At 50.9% G+C, this 20,197-nt stretch overlaps 1 protein-coding gene and 1 non-coding gene across 3 annotated transcripts in view; one reads left to right on the top strand and one right to left on the bottom strand.

Moving 5' to 3' along the window:
- Window positions 1-2,945: 2,945 nt before the first annotated feature.
- The window catches only part of Tab1 (TGF-beta activated kinase 1/MAP3K7 binding protein 1), a 31,195-nt gene continuing 13,943 nt past the window's right edge, over window positions 2,946-20,197 (bottom strand). For both annotated transcript variants that reach the window (NM_001109976.2, XM_063263616.1), the window contains 10 exon segments: window positions 2,946-4,601; window positions 5,770-5,926; window positions 6,905-7,127; window positions 9,115-9,259; window positions 11,044-11,155; window positions 12,266-12,379; window positions 14,614-14,752; window positions 15,215-15,301; window positions 16,116-16,269; window positions 16,569-16,705. In NM_001109976.2, the coding sequence (NP_001103446.1) occupies window positions 4,394-4,601; window positions 5,770-5,926; window positions 6,905-7,127; window positions 9,115-9,259; window positions 11,044-11,155; window positions 12,266-12,379; window positions 14,614-14,752; window positions 15,215-15,301; window positions 16,116-16,269; window positions 16,569-16,705 (1,476 nt within the window). In that variant the 3' untranslated portion in view covers window positions 2,946-4,393.
- Window positions 13,504-13,633, top strand: Snora24 (small nucleolar RNA, H/ACA box 24). Its single transcript, XR_005487665.1, has one exon. It is a non-coding gene; the product is annotated as a small nucleolar RNA SNORA24 (small nucleolar RNA).

The following is a 20,197-nucleotide window of genomic DNA, read 5'->3' as shown; positions in this document are numbered from 1 at the left end:
CCGTTAATGCCAGCTGGTATGCACCTGCTCATGCCCCGCCTACCACAGACAATCCCTTCCAACCTCCACAGGCGGCTGTGAGGCACTCTTCTGACATCAGCCGGAATGGTCTCCTCATCCCTCACCCAGCTTTGACCTGAGTTACGCACTGCAAGCTCCCAGCAGCCACCAGGAACACGGGCATTTGATTGACATCACCGGGATCCTGAAGTCTTGGGCATCATAAACCAGGGTAGGGTAGGGAAGTGTTATGAATGGGTTTAAAGTGTTCATCTTGGTACATCAATTTATCTGAGACTTTTTGTTTCTTGAGGTCGTCGGTCAGAGAGAAGGCTCTACAGGTTGTTGCCAATCTTGACCATGGGAGTTTAACCCTTAGGACCCACATGATGAAAGGACAGAACTGACTCACACGAGTTCTCCTCTGACCTCCACATGTGTGTTATGGCACATATGCCTCCACACTTATACGCCTAATAAATAGGCAAATGTGAAAATCATTAGAAAGTTCATGAAACATCTAAAACTCTTGGCAGGGCACGGCAATTTTCTGTAGGTATTTGCAGTAGCCACATTGTGGGAGGTGGCTACAAAACTATAGTGTCTACAGCTGTCACTTTTATCTTTTTAAAACATGGTCTCATTACGTAAGCTTGATTGGCCTAGAGCAGCGGGTTGGGGAAGACAGACACAGGTTCTAAGTCCTATTCCTGCTCCAGGCCTCCAGACCAACACAGTAAGAGAGAAAACTGGCTCAGTCAGTCTCCAAAAGCAGAACTGCACCCAGCCCATGGGTCAATGGTGGGAAAAGCTGGCTTCAAGACAGTCTGTCCTCTATGAGGCCCCCATGTTGTTGAAATGTCAAGAGCTTGTTTGCGTGGGAACAAAACGCATGCTCATGCTGAGCTTGTTGGGGGAGGGGCGGGGGGGGGCCCCACGGGGTGTCTTGCAGTGATGTGTTCTTGTTTGGTTTCCAAATAGGGATCCAGAAGGAAGAATCGTGAGATTTCAGTGTCGCCAGAAAGATTTGGGAGCATGGCCAAAGGCGTCCATCTGGACTTCAGCTTAGAAGCCACTGCCCCTAGATAAAGCTGCAGGTGGTACTGCCTAGCACCTGTGCAGGTGACAGTTCTGGCTGAGCTGCCACTAGACATGTCTGGGCTTGGCACATGGTAGATCTTCTCTGACACTCTTGTGACCTGTCCCTGGCCCAGGTGGCATTGCATGGCAGGGTGTGGTCTTGCCTCTCACTGTAAGACTACCCATGTTGGTTAGACAGTCTTATTAGGAAGCCCTCCTTACCTCATTTGGAAAACTAAAAGGAAACCAAGACTCATCTCCAGTGCCTGTCCAAGGTCATACAATGACAGCTTCCCTTCATTTGCTCTAGCTGCTTAACCCCTGTGAGGGATGGCTGTATGCTGGGCACTGACCTTACAGCAGCTAGGTATACAGTGAATTTATGGGTGGGGCAGGCCTCCCACAGGAGCTGGCTTTTATGCTGAACCCCATGTGACAAGGGCACCCAGAGTACTAAGAACACAACTGATGGGGCTGGAGAGATGGCTCAGCGGTTAAAAGCACCCGACTGGGGCTGGGGATTTAGCTCAGTGGTAGAGCGCTTACCTAGGAAGCGCAAGGCCCTGGGTTCGGTCCCCAGCTCCGAAAAAAAGAACCAAAAAAAAAAAAGAGCACCCGACTACTCTTCCAGAGGTCCTGAGTTCAATTCCCAGCAACCACATGGTGGCTCACAACCATCTGTAAAGAGATCCGATGCCCTCTTCTGGTGTATCTAAAGACAACTACAGTGTACTTATATATAATAAATGAATAAATCTTAAAAAAAAAAAAAAAAACACAACTGATTTTCATTGAAATCCAGGCAGGTCTGTGACCACTGCCACCCATGTCAGGCTAGTGAGAGAAATGGAAGCTAGACCTGGCCCAGGAAGCCTGGTGAGAGCCAAGGGCTGTAAGGATCTGACTGGGCCCAGGGACACACTCACTCCAACTAGTGTGATTCAAGCAGGTGCCTCAGTTAAGCCAGGGACTAAGTTCTGTATAAAGGACTGACACTGTGAGCTTTCCTGTCTGATCTAGCCTTAGGAAAGGTAAGTCGGAAAGGGGAGAGGGCCCTAGCTCAGCACTGGCCATCTGCCTGGCTGTGACACCGCTCTGCCTAGCTTTTGGGAGTCTTTTCTGGTCTTAATACCGAGCTCCTCCTGAAGTTTAAAAAAGACTCCCAAACTCTTCTAGCCTGTCCCAAGCCATCTCTCATCAAAGGGAGCCTGGGCCTTGAGAACATCCCACCCTCACCTGCACGACAGGTACACATAGAATAAGTGGTACAAAGTCAGAGTGTCCAGTGCCTCAGCCCTGTGGGACAAAGCAGGCCCTGAATGGCAGGTCTACTGTCTCCCTTGAAGGAGTTGAGGGTCACAGTAGTCCTCAGGACACCTGAGGGCCGAGCTTGCTGACAGGGAGCTCTGCAGAGGGGAGGATGTGGGGAGCCCAGTGACCATAGTGGACAGAGCCCAGCTTGTTCTTGGGCAGAGAGCCTTTCAGCCTGTAAGCAATCGGTCCACAGAGAGGGATGAGTAAGTCCTCAGATGAGGAAGAGGAGGCATGCTAAAGAGATCTTTCAATCAAATAAAACCAACCAGCTGGGGGTGGGGGGTGGCAGGTGAGGGAGAGACAAGGCCCCTGACCTGTGACCCAAGCCTCATGCAGTTAGACACCACCCCAACCCCTGCACTCACTCCCTGGGGAGCAGAAGAGCACTGCCCTCTTTAGCTCAGACAGCAGGCCTGTGAGGGCAGTAGTGTCTGCAGCTAGGAGGTTCAAGTTCAAATCCCAGCACTGCCACTCAACCAGTCTGGCAGGTCTGGTTCTCAAACTTCCTGAGGCAACCACCTCCTGGGTGGCTGGGTTACAGACAGACAGGATGACACATGACATCTTTACTGTACTGCATTAAGAACATGGTTCTATTTCTAGAGACCAAACAGCACCACATCCCCAGGGGAGGCTCTCCATTGTCCCAGGTCTTTGTGCATCGGCTGAAAGCTGCTCACCTGAAGGGCAAGGTGACTTCCTAGTGGGAAGCAAGAAGGCTTCTTCCTCTTCTCCCCACCATCCCACGGTTTCTCCTCAGCACTGAGCAAACAGCCTCCTTACGGAAATGGAGTCTGAGTGAGACATGCTCTAAACTGGCCTTTGCCAACAGGAGACACTGGACTCACCCGCCCACTAGCTGCACCGTAGAAAGGGTTGCAGAATACCAGTTACAAGGCTACAGATTTGAGCTTGGACTCCAATCCTGATGGGAGGGCTCAGGTAAGGGGGAGCACCCAGCCTGCTTCCTCCTCTGAGCATAGGGGCAGCCACACTGCAGGCAGCTGTAGTGACCTCCTGTCTGATGGTAGGAAACATGTCAACAGGTCCAAGTCAGAGCCTGACAGGCACAATCTTTCCCCAGCATGTCCACACCATCACATCTGATGCCCTTGGTCTTTCTGGGTGGGCGACTCAATCTCTTCCGTCTCACAGCCATCTTCTACTCCTCTTTCAGCAGAACCCAGAGCCAATCAGCTTCCTCATCAGAGTGAAAGCTGTTGACTCAGCACCCCTATCACCGGCTTCCCAGTACCAGCTGGGAGAAAGGCACTGGCTTCTGACTTGGCCTGCCCCACCCCAGGGCAGGATCTAACAGAAGCAGACACTACAGCACTTGGGCCTGTCCTGCCATCTGTACCCCACTGGGAAGCCAGCTCTCTGGGTTAGCTCAGCTGCCAGCTGGCTGACCTGCAGCCCAGGACTGACATTCCTTGGCCAGCTCTCTCTGGTCCAGTCCTTCCTTGTCCTGCTCCCCTGTGACTGTTGCAGGCCCCTCTGCTTCCCTAGACTTTTCCAGTGACATCCAATGACAGGCACCTACTCCCATTACTCTGTACTCTGGATCTAGGAGTTTAGGCTGAAAGATGGGAAAGGGATAACCACCCAGAAGCAAAGGGCACTAGCTATTCCAGAGGAACTCAGCTAAAGCAGAGGCCACAGGCTATTCCAGGGGAACTTGAGGCAGGTAGAGCAGCCTCGAGGGAGCAGTGTCTGTCTGGCCTGTAGTAGATGGGGTCCACAGGATGGCTTCCTTCTTTGAACTTGTCAAGAGGCACTCTTGATGGTTTGTAAGCCACCTGCGGCTTTCCCGTTGGCCCTGCCTAAGGTTGCCTGTAGTCTGGACTCTAGCTTCCTGTGTGGAGCAGCAGTGCAGTCAGTACTCAGGCTGCAGTACATCAGTGACACACTGCCCACTGGTTCCACGGCACCTGCAAAGGTTAAGAAGCTTGTCTTGTCTTGTCTTGTCTTGTCTTGTCACTCGCCCTCTGAGGCTAGACTAAGGTGCCGTCATCACACTCTGCTCGCCATGGTCCACGCTCCAGAGTCGGTAAAACTCAGCAAAGTCCACATAGGGCTCGACCCTGCCATCCTCTCCAGGTGGAAGTGAGTGAGCCGGTCTGGAGCGGAAGAGGCCCCCGTCCGAGCTGGAGCTGCTGCTCTGGGTGTGGGTGTTGGTAGACTGCAGGGTCAGAGTGGGGCTCTGGCTACAGAAGAGGGGAGGCAATCAGTCTGGGGTAGCTGCCTCAGGGGCCGTCAACTTCCCACCCACCCAGTGAAAAGAGTGGCCCTTTAGGCTCAGGCCTCTCTGCCAAATATCCATAAAAGCCAGTGGGGTGAGATGGTTTTAAAAGACAGGCTGACCTAGGTGACAGAATAAGGCTCAGAGCCAGAGGAAGAGACCTGTGAGGTTCAGGCAGTCAGACAGAGAAGCATGAAGTTTGCCTGGTTGGCTGTGTGGACACAGCTGGCGGTTCCCTGGGGAAGCATGGTGGGGGTTGGGGGGAGGCTATGTTGACTGTCCTGGGGACACCACACGGCTACCCATGATGCCCAGATGTCTACACCAGGCCCTCCTATCCAGAGAGGTGGTGGTGGAAACAGCAGCAGCAAAGACTTGGGGACAGATGGGAGGCCCTCTGAAGAGGCAGAGGAAAACAGGGACACTCCCTCCCTGCCAGCCCTTCTAATTGGCCACATCCGGCTAAGCTCTATCCTGAAGAGGGGCTGGGTGGGGCAGCTGTATTATTCCACCAGTGCAGGGCTGGAATGTGGAAACCAGATCCCCCTGGAGAGGTGGGGTGGGGGCAGAGTACACAGTCACAGAAATGAAGGGGGCGGTAGATAATAGACCTGTCAGGCAGGTCTGCACCATGCCCTCCTCTCAGACCATGCCCTCTACCCTCCGTGCTCCTTAAACTAGACAACTGACAGCAATGGTCCGTCACAGTGAGGGAGCCGCAGCTCTGAAGACCCAGTACAGGCCAGGCAATGAATCTGGCCAACTACAGATTCGTGAAGCCAGTGACCCTGTTACAAGCTCCAAAACAGAAGGAGCAAACCAGAGAAGCTGCCATGGATGAAAGCTGGCCCGAGACATCAGTCAGCCACCTTGCTCCTTGCTCGGGGCCCCTTGTCCACCTTGCCCTGAACCTCCACTTGCCCCAGGTCCTGTTCAACACCTACTAGAATTAACAGTATTGCTCCTTCCTACCTGTGTCTAATAAGACTCCCTACCCAAAGGGAAGGGGGGAATTGGAGGTCAAAGACCCCAGGGTCCCCACACCCCAGGCCTCTTACCCACCCTACTGAGCCCTAGGCCTTGGCTGTACAGCGGTTTGTCCCTCTCCAGGTACCTAGAGTAGGATAGCTTACTTAGTGAGAGTAGGAGTGGCTTCATCCAAGGTGGAGGCACTGTGAGAGCCGTTGACCATCTGGCCCTGAGAAGGCATGACGAGGGACAGAGTCACACTGGTCTTGCTGGTGCTCTGGGCACTTGAGTAGGGCACAGAAACAGGGTACACACGGCCCCCTGCAATAGGAAAGAGGGCAGGGGAAAGGGAAATTGGTCTGGAGGAAAGCAAGGTAGTAGGCTCAAGGCTACTCCTGAGTGATAAGGGTTATCTCTCTCAAGTTCCACTGTGGCCCTCCACTCTTGGGGCAGCCCAGGGTAGATGTCCCTTGGTAGAGTCTCTTCCAGAACAGCAGTGGGACCTCCCTCCAGCAAGGAAGCCCACTGGGGATCAAGGTGGGGGTGGAATAAAATGCTGGGTGGGCTCAGAAGGGTTACTGCACAGCATTGCATGTGTGGACAGACAGACACCTTAGTACAAAGGGCACACTGTTTCTTGTTGAGGCAGGCCCAATGAAAATATGGTTGTAACAGCAGGCCAGGAGGACTCACATCCCCAGTGTCCATGGGAGAACAAAGCCATGGGGAGGAGGGAGCTCCACGATTTGTTTGTTTAAAGCAGAAAAGGAAATGCAGCCCTTGGACCAGTACAGAAGGTCTTGCCTCTGCCCAGGCAACTTGACTCAAGGACTAAAAAGGAGAAAGGGAAGGAGCGAACTGTCTCCACAGCCCCAAATGGTCAGACAGTGCCAGGTTCTGGGGTGGACCATCTGTCCAACACCTGACCTCATCCAGGTCCCTTCATGCTAGAGCCTTTCTCCTTCCTGTTAGGGTTGCTAGTAAAGGTGAGAAGTGACCACACTGACCATAGGCTAACAGGGACTCCACCATCGATGGTGGCAGCTGTCACCTCTACCATGCCTTTGTGACTGATGTGCTCATGCAGCAAGACTTCCAGGGTGGCCAGAGCAATTGATCCTTCTTTCAGAAACGGAATAAAGATTTGCAGCTCAGAGTCAGCCTGTGTTGAGCAAAGCCAGGCCACTGGCTCCCTCTGCATTCCAAGCAGCGAGCTCATGTTGTCAGCTCATGTTGTGCTGCCCCCAGCCCAGGACTCATCTCAGGTGCTTCTACCTGTACAGTACATTGCATACGTACCTGGGGCCGGGGTGGGTGTCGGCTGGCTCATTTCACCTAATGGATAGCCAAAGTTCCTCACCAGCAGGGTCATGTCTTCATGCCGTGGGCAGAACTTGGCCCGCTCCCCACCGCTGGCAAAGGTGTCACTGTGGATACGCTTTACACGGTCTACCACAGCCTGGGCAACTGCATCGAGGGAGGTCTGCTTGGCAAATTCGGTGTCAATCATTGCGGCAACCTCCTGGGGTGTGGAGGGAGAACCTGATGAGGAAAGGGGGCGGGGTAGGGGGAGGGGGGATCCCAAAGGCCTGTGTAGGAGACTTAGAGATCGCTAGCCCAGCAGGTGAAGGAAGTCTCTGCCAGTTGAACTGTAACCTGAGCTTCCCAAGCCGTTAGGGATAATCCTTCTGGAACGCATTGATTAGAAAAGGTGTGGGACCTTGTGTTCTCTACTGGCTTCCATACCTCACGGGGTTACATCCACCTCAGTGGGTTGTCACCAGGGATTACATAACACATGGGTACAAGGGCACTCTGAGGACTGCTAAGAAACACAGGGAAAAGGTTTTGCCTTCTTCCCTGGATAAAACACCCACACTACATGCAAGGCATTTTGCCAGGAACTGCCCTCCAAGATGTCCTGCGTCTGGTGTATTCTAGAACCTAGTAGATGCTTCTACTGTGAAGACCAAAAGTGAAAGAAAGAAAAAAACAACAAAAAAGAAAAACAAACCCACACTGAAGGATCAAAAGCCCAGCCAAGTGTGGTGATGCATACTTGCACCCCGACACTCAAGACGCAGAGGCAGGGGGATCACTACAAGTGCCAGGCCATACATAGTAAGAACCTGTCTCAAAGAAAAAGAAAAAAGATAAAGAACAAACAAAACAAAAAGATCAAAAGTACAAACTCAAGTCTCTACCTGAGCACTGGCTGTAGCTCCTGGAACCAAGAGCCCAGGGGAAGGGAAGGGGGAAGAACCTGAACCCGGTGCTGAAGCCTGGCTCTGTGGCTGGCAGCCATACTGCCTGAGACAGGACCCTAGACCTCGGTGATGATAACCACTGGGCCCTCTATGCTCCAGGCTGCTGAAATGAAGGATAAAATAAAGTGGGTGGGAAACCTTGAACACGGGTCAGGTGACAGCCAGGCTTTAGTGAGTGGAGGAGGCAGAGCTGAGAGCCAGGCACACACTTGTAATCCCAGCACGCAGAAGGCAGAGGAGAAGAATTCCAAATCTAAGGCCAGCCTGGACTGTATCACCAGTTTCAGGCTAGTCTAGGCTACAGAGTAAGACTCCATCTCAAAAAGAAAAGAGAGGGGTTGGGGATTTAGCTCAGTGGTAGAGCGCTTGCCTAGCAAGCGCAAGGCCCTGGGTTTGGTCCCCAGCTCCGAAAAAAAGAAAAAAAATAAAAAATAAAAAAGAAAGAAGGGGTTGGGGATTTAGCTCAGTGGTAGGGTGCTTGCCTAACAAGTGCAAGGCCCTGGGTTCGGTCTCCAGCTCCGAAAAAAAAAGAAAAAAGAAAAAAAAAAAAGAAAAAAAAAAAAAAGAAAGAAAGAAGACCAGAAAAAGATTATCTTCTTACACGTACAAGAACCACATCCAGAGAAGACAGACAATACCTGAACTCGGACACACAGCAACCCGAGGTACAGGCGGCCAACCTCCGAATGCTAGGCAAGCACTGTGGCAAGGCCTGTAAACTTGAGAAGCTGGGCAAGAGATGCTGTGCTTGAGGCCTGCCTGGGCTACACAGCAAGTTCAAGTCTATCCCAGGCAACTGCTTTTCTCCAAACATGAAGACAGAACAGAGGCGTGGGTGTAACCTGCTGGAAGAACGCCTGCCCTGCAGCCTCGATAGGCAGAACACACAATCCTGTGACCCTGCTATCTTTAATGGCTACTGTCTCTGTAGCTCTAAGGCATAGAAAATCATGGGGGCTCCCACTGGTTGAAGAATTGAATCCTCTCACCCATAACCACAGAGGGAGACTCTGTCACAGAGGAGGCAAAGACAGCCCCTGAGGTCCCAGTAGGAAGGGGAACTGAGCCTGAACCCAGGCACGGCTGTGGGCAGCAGGTCACTGCTCTTCCCTGCAGCCCCAGGGTAGGTTAGTTCCCAGCTCCCCTTTGCTTCGGGCCCTGGCTTCGGGCTCTAAAAGGAATGTCTGGTGACAGGATCTGAGAAGCAGGGCCCCAGACACCGGCCTAGCCTGCTAAGCTCACCTGGTTGGCCTGCCCAGGCCCATGGGCTGCCTCCAGGGCCTTGTACAGCCCCTCCGACATCAGTACCAGGAAGCCCGTCACGCCATCCAGAGGCTGTGCGCCGTGGATTTCGGGCTCTGCGATGATGGGTTTGGATTTGGCAGTGCTATGGGAGAGAGGAGGGACGGCTTTGTGTGGAAATCCCCCAGTGGGCACTGCTTCTGCTGCGGGTAAGAGTCTACCTCACAACATAAAAAATAAAGCATCTGACTTGCTAAGAGGGAAAGGGACAGAAGGAAAGAGAGAAGCAGACTAGACCTGTCTTCTGAGGCTGTCCACTAAAGTAAAGCCCCGGGGCCACGCAAAGAACAGTCAGATGCCAGATCGGCCTCCACTCTGCACTTCGGGCACAGCCGATCAGAATGGGCACCAGGAAGGCTGTCTCTAGTTGCTTGGTCTTGGATAAGGTCCCATATAGCTCCGCAGAGCTCCAACTATGTAACCAGGAGTAACTTTGGGCTCCTAACACTCCTGCCTCTACCTTTCAAATGCCGGATGGCAAACTTATGGTATGATTGCCCCTGGCCAGGAGGCTATCTCACAAAAGCCTGTATGTCAGATGGGTGATGTGATGATGCCTATCTTCCCAGTGCTTGAGCAGCTGTGACAGGAGGATGAGAAGTTCAAAGTCAAGATAGCACAGGTCTCAGTCTGGGTTACTAGTAGAAAGCCTCTTTTGGAATAAAAATAAATTAAAAAAAAAAGCCCATCCACTTGCTATAACTTGGACAAGATAGGTGTCTATTCCAATTAAGATCCCATATAGTACACTGTCTGCATGGGATCAGGGCTGATGAGTATCAGTCATTAAATGTCAGAAAGCTCTAGTGCACACTCCCTGTGAAGATACTTTTGACCAAATACTGAGGAGGAAGTCTGGAAAAATCCTGAGCCACTCTCTCGGGGCTGCTCAGGTAGATGCCAACACAGCCCTCTGCTGGAATCAGGGTGTCTGTTACAAGGCAGGACAGCAGCTCAGGGCAGGTGTGCAAGGGTGGAGGGACAGACTCCGCTCATGACCTGTCCTACTAAAGGAGCCGCCATGACAGTCTGATGTTAACAAAGTGGCTCAGAGAAGCGAGAGGGTAGAGCCCAAGGAGTTTGTGTGTGCACCTCAACTCTCACGACGCACACAAGCACACAGTGCATGTGCAAAGACACCTAGGACTGGACAGATATGGGCTGTTAGCCTCTGGGTGAGAGAGGTCTGGTTTGAGATAGAAGGCCGTATGCACCCTTTCTGAAGTGCTCTGTCACAGACCTCCTACCCAATAAAGTAAACTGAACCCTGCAAATTAGGGGCAAAGCTTTTAAGTACTGGATGTTCAGACTCTGGGAGGGGAAGGAGTGTTAACTTTGCCAGACCTGCTGTGACACAATGTTGACCTGGCATCACATAGGCACTCATGAGGCGGTCCTCACCCAAACTAGACAGCAGTAATGGACACATGTTCTAAACTGAAGATGCCTGGGTTCAGCACCTGCACTATGACTGGCCAGACTCCTGAATGTCTCCATACCTCACTTTCCTCTCATGGATAGGCTTGTGGGGCAATGACAGCAGGCAGTTTAGAGGGCCTGAATAAGCACTTTGGATCCATCAGTTCCTTTCATTCTGACACCTCATGCTATTGCTGGACCCTCCAGCCAGGACCTGTGGCGCTTTTGCTTCCTGGACTTGTTGAACTTCCACCTTGACCCTTGTGGGCCTAGCTTATAGGACCAGCCTGTTGACCTAGACCCTACTCCATGCCCAGCTCTTGGGAGGCAGGCAGTATCTCACTGGGCCTGGACTTTGAACGGTAGCCCTGCCACTGCAGTCGGGTGTCTGCTTCTAGCCCAGGCCCTCTGGTCTCACAAGGGGCTAGGGCTGCAGAGATGGCCACCTACCTGAGCAGGTCAATGTCAGTGTAGCCATATTTGACCTTGTAATCCCCAATTCGCCTGGTGCTCTCCTGTCCACAGATGACGCCCACCTGCTTGATCTTCCCTGCGTCTAAACCTACCAGAGAGAGGACAACATGATAGGCCCATTTTCCCTCAGTGAAGAGTTTAAGGGAGATGTGGCTGTGACGTCCATGCACATGGTGAGTGAGGACAAAATAACAGAATGGAAACAGTTCCAGAGCACCACAGAGGACAACCCACGTGTCCCATGTCCTCAGTCCCCCATCCTTTTTCTTTTTTCTTTTTTTTCGGAGCTGGGGACCGAACCCAGGGCCTTCCGCTTGCTAGGCAAGCGCTCTACCGCTGAGCTAAATCCCCAACCCCTCAGTCCCCCATCCTTAACAGAACAACCCTCACTCGGGCCCTGCTATGGTCTGGAGGTGTCACGTCCCCTGGGCTCATGTGTCTGAACATTTACTTCCTAGTTGGTGGTGCTGCTCTGGGACCCTTTGAATATGGGGTCTGGCTGGAAGTAGGACGGTAGAGTGGGCTTTGCAAGGTGTAGGTCAACCAGCTTCTTGTACCCCTCTTCTCTTCCAAATTTGCTAAGATTTAATAATTAGCTGTCACAAAATGCTGCCACCACCAGTGGTGGCTCGGCTGCCATGCTTCCTTGTCACATGGATATTTAGAGCTTTAAAGCATGAGCCAAAAAACAAAACTAACAAACAAAAAACCCTTTTCTCCTTCAGGTACTTCTGTCGGGTATCTGGTTACAGCAGTAAGGAAAATAACTATAACAGGCCTCTCCCTACAGGCACAGCAGCACTAGCCTGTACAGTCCTGTCTGCTTGTGCCCAGAGCCCAGAAGGCAGCAGTGTCTGCAGAACTGGGAGGGAAGGGAGGGAAGGCAAGGCAAGGCACCAGAGACACTGGGATTGCAGGACTTCTCTGCTCTCTTGATCTCTATCAGGAAGAGGGACATGTGCCTAGTATGTGCCAGGCATTGAAGGGAGCCCACAAACATTAACTCTCTGAAGGGGGTTCACTACCCATACCACACAGATGAAGAGTTTCCCAAGTCTCAACTGTCCAGCAACGGATCCAGCCTTGGCACCGACCCAGTCCTTTAGCCTATACTTCCTTACCAGAGGAGGGAACAGAGGGAGCCCAGGAGCCAGCCTCACTGTCCCCACAGGTCCCTCGGCCCAGCCTCTCTACGTACCCAGTTGTGAGAGACGGAAGAGCTCGTCCTCATTCTCGGCGGTGTGGTCCACGTTCAGCTGTGTGACCTGTAGCCCGTCCACGGTGGATCTGCACAGAAGGGCCCTGTTCGTACCTGCAGCGTGATTTGACCAAGATTAAGCAGAGGGAAGAACAGGAGCCACTGACACAACAGAAAGACAAGCAGATGTCGCACACACTAAGGGGCTCAGAGGACAGGGGTAAATCACCAGGCAAGGACAGCCACCTCAGCAGGGAAGCAGGTTTTGAGCTACAGTGTGATCACAGGACTGAGTTCAATAAAAGACTTTTCCTCAGGGGTCCATACCAAACCTTCAGATTATCTTGGCACAATGTCTGTGGTGGCTTCAAAACAACTTATGAATACGGGGCTCTGGATGAAGCCAGACTGCACAGGACAGGAAGTGTTGGGGCTAGAGTGGGGCATGGAGATGCACTAACTACTTATCAGCTGTTTTATGGTTTGCAAGTTGATCCCTAAGAAAATTTTAAGAGGAGGAAGGGAGTCAGGGACACCATGAGTGACAGCTACTGAGTCCTTACAGTGACATGTATCACACACGTTCTTGGGTCCCCTGATGGCCCCTCCTTTGGTCTTAAATACAAATGTCCCCATCATCCAGCTTCCTGCTGTTTTTAAGAATTCAGAGCAGGTCTTCACTGCAAGCAAATTGGCCTTCTAAAGAAGCAGCCATGGGGCTGCAGATACTGGGCCCACAGATAAACTAGGCAAACATGGGATGTTGAACACGCAGGGCTGTCTCTTCAAAGGGAGAGTTACATAAGCTGCTTTTCACCCACAGGCCTGGGAACAGAGGTGTTAACAGCCTAGGTGACCTCTGTGCTATCTGTATGACCAAGATCACACCAGATCCTCCTGTAAGGCCTGAAGATCTTAACACATGTACTTATCTATTTATAGAAGTGACGTGTACTTTGAAGGGTTTCACTGTGTATGGTGCAGGCCTTTAAACCCAGCACTCAGGAGGCAGTGGGAGGGATCTCTGCAACTTCATGGCCAGCCTGATCGAAAGAGTGAGTTCCTAGACAGGCAGAGCTATGGAGAGAAACCCTGTCTCAAAAAAGGAAAGGAGGGGGTTGGGGATTTAGCTCAGTGGTAGAGCGCTTGCCTAGGAAGCGCAAGGCCCTGGGTTCGGTCCCCAGCTCCGGAAAAAAAAAAAAAAGAACCAAAAAAAAAAAAAAAAAAAAGGGAAAGGAATCCATGTATCTTTGGGACCTGCCGCCTGTGGCAGTTTCCCTTCCTAGCCATGGAAGAGCATGTTCTTGTTATTGGCAAAGCTGTCACCATTTCATTGGTACTACATTCTGAGTTAAGCAAGTAACATTCTAAGAAGAAAAACATAAGAAAAAAAGGAAAAAAAAAAAGGAAAGGAAAGGAAAAGAAGTAAGAGTCTTGATGTAATTATGTCTTATGGCACCCATAAAACTATGTGATACCTGGAACTTATTCCAAATTGTACTCTGACTAAAATAAACTGCCTACTGTCTGTCAGACTCTAGCCCACTGGGTCTCAACCTTCCTAATGCTCCTACTCTTTAACACAGTTCCTCTGTGGTGACCCCCAACCATAAAAGTATTTTTGTTGCTACCTCATAACTGTGATTTTGCGACTGTTATGAGTCATAATATAAACATCCATGTTGGGGTTGAGGATTTAGCTCAGTGATAGAGCGCTTGTCTAGCAAGCGCAAGGCCCTGGGTTTAGTCCCCAGCTCCGAAAAAAAGAAAAGAAAAAAACAAAACAAAACAAAAAAACATCCATGTTTTCCGATGGTCTTAGGTGACCCCTGTGAAAAGGTCATTTGACCCCCAAAGGGGTTGAGAACTGCTGCTCTAAATGTCTGAATCAACAGCAGCTACTAAATCATGTTGAGTTGGATTTTCTTCTTGCCTCACATGCCAGCCCTACTGTATGCAGAGACACACACCCCCTCCCCCAGATGGCCCAGCAGTTAAGAGCACTGGCTGCTCCTCCAGAGGACACAGTTCTATTCCCAGGACCCATGTGGTGGCCCACAACAGTCTGAACTCCAGTACCAGGGAGTCAGATGCCTCTGCAAGCACCAGGCACACATGTGGTAGAGACAATACGTGTAGGTAAAACACCTATACACCTAAAATAATTTAAAGACAAAAGGACAGACACAACTAACTCATCACGAGCCAGGACACCCACCTGCCTACTGCTGTCCTTCTACCTGGATTGACATAGACAACAGAATGAGGAACAGGCCCAAGTCACCCTGGGAAGCTTGGGGTACGCACAGACAGAAAGCAGACTGGTATGGGGCAGGTTGGTAGCTCACCAACATTGGCAACGTAGAGCTTGTTGTTGAGAAGGACCGCCACAACAGCCATGGCCCCTCCCGAGATCTCCTTCTCCAGTGCCTTGAGTCTCTCCAGGATCTTCTGATACTGAGGTAGCAGCTGGTGTTGGGGCACACCCTGCAAACCATCATCAAGAGATCAGAGCATCATGGGGGCTTGAGTACCACCTTACCATCCTCTCTTTCCCTTTAGATAAAGTATACAAGGCCCTTGAGCAGCCAAGACAGACAGATGACCATAGGTGTGGCCAGGCTGGATACCTGTAGGCTGCCCTGGGAAGGTCACTGTTGCTTTAACTAGGGGCAGCCTGAAGGTGACCCTGGCTCTGGACTGAACCAGATCACAGAACCTGGACAGGCCTTTCCTTCCACCTATCCTGCCATCTAAGGATGAGCCTCCGAGAAAAGCTGCCCACTGCTGGGCTGGAGTCTCTACAGGGACATACCCAGTGCCACCCCAGCCTGCCCATCAGGATGCTGCCTCATGATTCCTGCTGCAGGCCTTACTGTGCCTGTGGGTGGCAAGTGATACAGAGGTGAGTGCTGGCACCCAGCAGTACTAGTACAGACAGTCGGTTACCTCCGGCAGCTGGGACTGGAGGCTTGCTTTCTCAGCCAAGGCATCATCGATAGACTCCAGGAAGCTCCTCTCCACCACATCGAAGGCCTGAAGAGACACAGGGCAAGGCAAGGGTTGGCTCAAATAACGCCATCACCTCCTGTTAAGATGTCCCTATGGAGAGTAACAGATCCATGGCATTCATGGATGGCCTCGTGTGACAGGTGACATATCATTTCTGCCTCATATGTGTGCCTTTCTGTCCACTGTTTGACAAAGACCTTTACCTGTGGGACGGGAAAAGGTTGCTACTTATGCAGCCTGCAAGGAATGAGAGAGAAAGGGCCAGGCCCTGCGCTCAAGAGTGTTGGGTGTGAACAGCAGTGCTCCACATTTGGGTTCATGTGAAGTGAGACAGTCCAGGAGTGCTTGGTCACTGAGTCTGTAGGGGCATGACAACCTCGGGCCTTGATCAGGACTGGCTGGACACTGGTGAAGCAGAAAGCTTCCTCCTGGTCTAGCCTCTGCAGAGCTCCAGTCTAGAAGCACTGAGACCACAGAGAACAGAAAAAATCTAGGGCCAATTTCTCAAAGACCAAGAAACCTTCCTAGGTAGAAGAAATAAAGAAATCTCAAACAAAGGTATCTATCTCTACACAGAGCCTCTGTTCCCAGTGCTGCCTTCTCCCAAGTCAGTCCTGCTACCAATGGAAAAGCTGCTGCTCCCTGCCTGTCCTGGACTCCTTGTGGCCAGGAGCCCCTGCCACCATGAAGTGTACCCAGAAATGATCTTGGTAGGGGATGAAGAAGCAGGCAGTCTTCAGATCAGCCTGTCTACACTTACAGATGCAGGGCCCAAGTTCCAGGGAGTGGAGGACACACGAGTCAGTCAGGCTGTTGTCACCTAGCCCAATCCTCTTACCTGCAGCAGGACCCGTCGCACATCAGCATCTGTGTGTTCGGTGTTGAGCTGGCCCAGCAGGAGCTCTGCAGAGAGTCTCTGCGCCACAAAGTTGGTCACGCGGTTGCCATCATAGCCATTGAAGACCCCATACAGGAAGCAGTTGTTTTCACTTCTAGCAGAGGGAGGGTGGAGGGGGAGGGCTGAAACCAGGGGCATGCAGGTGGTAGAGGAAGAAGGAAAGGAATTGGGGAGGGACTAAAGACAGGAAAGGTTTCAGGCACACATCTGGGACCCTGCACTGGGTCCATCATCTCACCAGGAATCTTCCCTGCCAGCCTCGTCCACCCCTGTCCCACAGCAGTCGACACTTCCCATGGGCCCTACTGCACAGGCAAGCCTCATACATGCAGGTAGCAGGACAGTATCTTCTTGCTCATGAACTGACTTCCTCTGCTCAGCCCACCCACCTACCTGAACTTGAGCCAGTTGTCCTCCGGAGGGTGACTCTCAGTGCCCTTGCCATCAGCAGAGTAGCTACGGTTGGAAGCTGAACCAACGCCGGAGAAGTGACAGAGTGGCAGGTCATCTGTCCAGCTTGGCTGCTGCTCCTGGGAAGCATCAGGAAACTGAAAACCACCTTCTTCCCTCAGATCCCACTGCGCCTGCTTCTACAACAGGGGCAAAGGCAGGCCTGCAGGCCACAAGATGGTTACGTCTGGGAAATAATGTGTGTCTGAAGGGACACTGACAAAAGTCTTTCCTGTTTTTATGATGCATCCACAAACTGGCTCCCTGGGGAACCTGAAAACTACGGCATTCCCAAGTGGGGACTTGGCTACTTAGAAAAGAGAGCAAGCGACGCTACTGTAACACACGAATAAGCCCAACTTACAGGAAACTTCTCCACAGAGGTCCTCATTGGACAGCATAAAGGAATCTTTGGGTGCTGCTTCCAACTGTGGACTGCATGCCCCACCACACAATGCCTGACCCGTGTGCAGCTTGCGCTGTCTGTGCTATAAACAGCTTCCCGCACACGTTCTCAGGAAGGTAGCTTCGCCCTGGCCTTCAGAAACTCCAGCCTGCGAGTCAGTCTGTCATACTCCCCAGTTGGAGGCCTTCACTGTGTCCTGTCTCCTTCAAGCTGCAGCTTGAAGTCCTGTGCACCCCCCTTTTTTTGTTGGGCAAGCTTTCTGGGACTGTCAACTCGGGGTCACTGCCTTGTGTATTCATACCGCACCCTGATTCCATCTCTCTTACCGCACTCACCCTTTCCCATCAGATTTGGATCTCAAACCAGTATGTTTTGCTTAATCACTGCTGAGATTTACACACACCTATGCATGCGGACATGCACACTCACACACGTCCAAGTCTTGGCTTAAATACCCCAATTCTTCTTAATTTTGTAAGGTTCCTGGAGGCGGCCCCTAGGCATCAACATTTTCTCTTGGAACGTAAGCCTTATGTAAGCATGATGCAGTGATAAGATACAGTGCAATGGATGTCCTCCTGGCTGCACGACTCAGGACTATCTGATCCCATAGCCGCTGGGGCAGGCTCCTTCTCAGCACGTCATGCTCATAGGCATTAAACATGGTAAGACCCCACTTCTTTGAGATGTAGATCTTCTGGCAGACAGGGAAGCTGGTCTTGTGTGGGGCTTCAATTACATGTTTTCTATCCCGTATCTTGGGAAGGATGAACCTGAGGACCCAGCCAGTGTCCTGGAGGTTCCCCAAAGCACCTTGCATATGCAAGCCTAGCCTGTGAGAACATAGTATCAAAGACAAAACACCCACTGGGAGGCCATCTCAAATGTCCTGCAAGCGCCTGTTCAAGACGGGTGTCAGAGCTGTATGTGGTACACATACATACGTGCAGGCAAAAACACATGGATAAAGTAAAAGTACTCTGAAAAGAAGGAGAAGTTGGAAAGTTTTATTGAAATATTAAACAATTATGACCACCAGCTGCAACTTCTTACAAGTTAACAGTAATGATCTTTAAAAAAAAAAAAAAAAAAAAAAAAAAGATGTAAAACAGCCGGGTGGCGGTGGCAGTGGCGGCACTCGCCTTTAATCCCAGCCCTTGGGAGGGAGAGGCAGGTGGAGCTGAGTTCCAGACAGCCAGGGCTACACAGAGACACCGTCCTGAAAAAAAAAAATAGGTGGGGGAGCATAACACCACTGCAGCTGGCTGCTCCAATCAGCTATGGAAAGTCTCCGGCTACCTTCTGTTGCAAATTTCATCTGCTTATTTACATGGCAATGAAAGTCGCTAGATAGACATGCCTCCCAATTATAATTGCTTTTATGCCACACACATCGATTTCAAAGCTTTTGGAGCTACTACTGCAGGGTGTAGGAGTTTTATTTTGAATGTTCATGTAGTAAAATCGATGTCTTTGGGTATGCAATCATGCTGGTACCTTCACAGGACACAGAGCGCCCTGCTGAAGTCCTTGGGAGTTGCTCCACCCACCCAGGCCTGCTGCATTGGCCTGCTCTCCATCCTGTGGTTTTTTGCCTTTTTAAGAATGGCATGTGTCAAAGCGTGTGGTGTGCAGCCCCGAGAGAGAGGCTGGCTTCTTTCGTGCATTCTGCCCCTGAGACTCAGCCGCACTGTTGCTTGTGTGCGTTAACAGCTCGCTCATCTTTCCTGAAGCATTTGTCATTCTCCTTTCCCACTGTTGAATACAGTAAGTAATCTGCTTATCCCGGCATCCTCCAAAGCACGTCTGTGCTATCCACAGTCTTCAGTATTTAGACCTGCTATAAATGTTCATGTCCAAGCGTTTGTCTGAATTCTCTATTTAGGGCTCGGGCTGCTAGGTCACGAAGATCTACTGAAAGGCTGACAAGCATAGGGCACACAACCATACATGCAAAAAACAAAAGCACCAGGTCCAACTAATGGTTGTTTAGCTTTTTCTTTAATATTTCTTTATTGGGCCGGGAGTGATGGTATACAACATTAGTCCCAGTATTTGAAAGGCAAACCAGCCAGAGCTATACAGTGACCCTATCTCAAATAGGAGAGATAGGTTTTTAATATTTTAAATTTACATATTTGTGTACGTAAGCAAACATCCCATGTGTGTGGGTGCTCCTGGAAGAGGGTGTCTGATCCCCTGGGAGTTAGAACTCGAGGTGTGGTGAACCACTGGACACCCCTGCCAGGAAAGAAACTTAAGTCCTCTGAAGAGCAACAAGGTTTTAACTAGTAAGCCACTTTCTGGCCTCTGGGTGTTTAGCTTTAGAAGAAACTGCTAAACCATCTCCTAGGGCAGCGAGCACTCCAAGTGGACAGCATTGTGTTCATCTATAGGTATCCTCTGTCTGCCCTTTACCTCACTGTAAGGCATGCCTGATCGCAGGGGTAATTTGCATGTTCCTGATAGTTAATAAACTGAACGTCTTTTCAAGTGTTCACTCGCCACCCAAGGTTCTCTCTGGCAAGTTTTTATTTTCTGCCTCCTTTTAAATTGGGCTGATTAACAACTGAGTTTGGAGAGTTCTTTATATATTTGCAGTAGAGTCCCTTGTTGGCTACATGATTTTAAAATGTCTTCCCAAGTCGTACTTGCCTCATATTAGTTTTGGTAAAATAAACCTAAATTTTTGTGATTTCTATTTTAATGATTTATTCCTTTCGTGGTTTGTGGCTACCCTTCCCACCCCCAACTCCCAAGTCAGCATTTCTCTGTGTAGCCCTGGCTATCCTAGAACTAGCTGTGTAGAACAGGCTGGCCTCAGAGATCCACCTGTCTCTGCCTCCCAAGTGCAGGGATTAAAGGCATATTCCAACATTCACACCTTCTTGGTTTGTGCTTTGAGAGTCACGCCCAAAGCTCTTATGCAGAGCAGGTCACAAAAGCCTCACATTCACCTGAAGTTTTACAGTTCCATGTCTACACCTGAGACCTCTGTTGAATTAATTTCTGCAGAAGGCAGCTGTAGGTTGATGCTCCCCTGCAAATGGCTGCCTAGCCGTTCTAACACCACCTACTGGAGAGCAGCTTCCCCCAGTGAGTTACCATCACACCTCTGCAAAACGGTCCTGCTGTTTCTGGACTCTGTTCTGTTTGTCTCTGTGAT

This window comes from Rattus norvegicus, chromosome 7 (assembly GCF_036323735.1).
Source record: "Rattus norvegicus strain BN/NHsdMcwi chromosome 7, GRCr8, whole genome shotgun sequence".
In the NCBI taxonomy this organism is placed as follows: Eukaryota; Metazoa; Chordata; class Mammalia; order Rodentia; family Muridae; genus Rattus; species Rattus norvegicus.
Note: the sequence above shows the minus strand (reverse complement) of the source record. Positions and strands in the feature narration are given on the sequence as shown.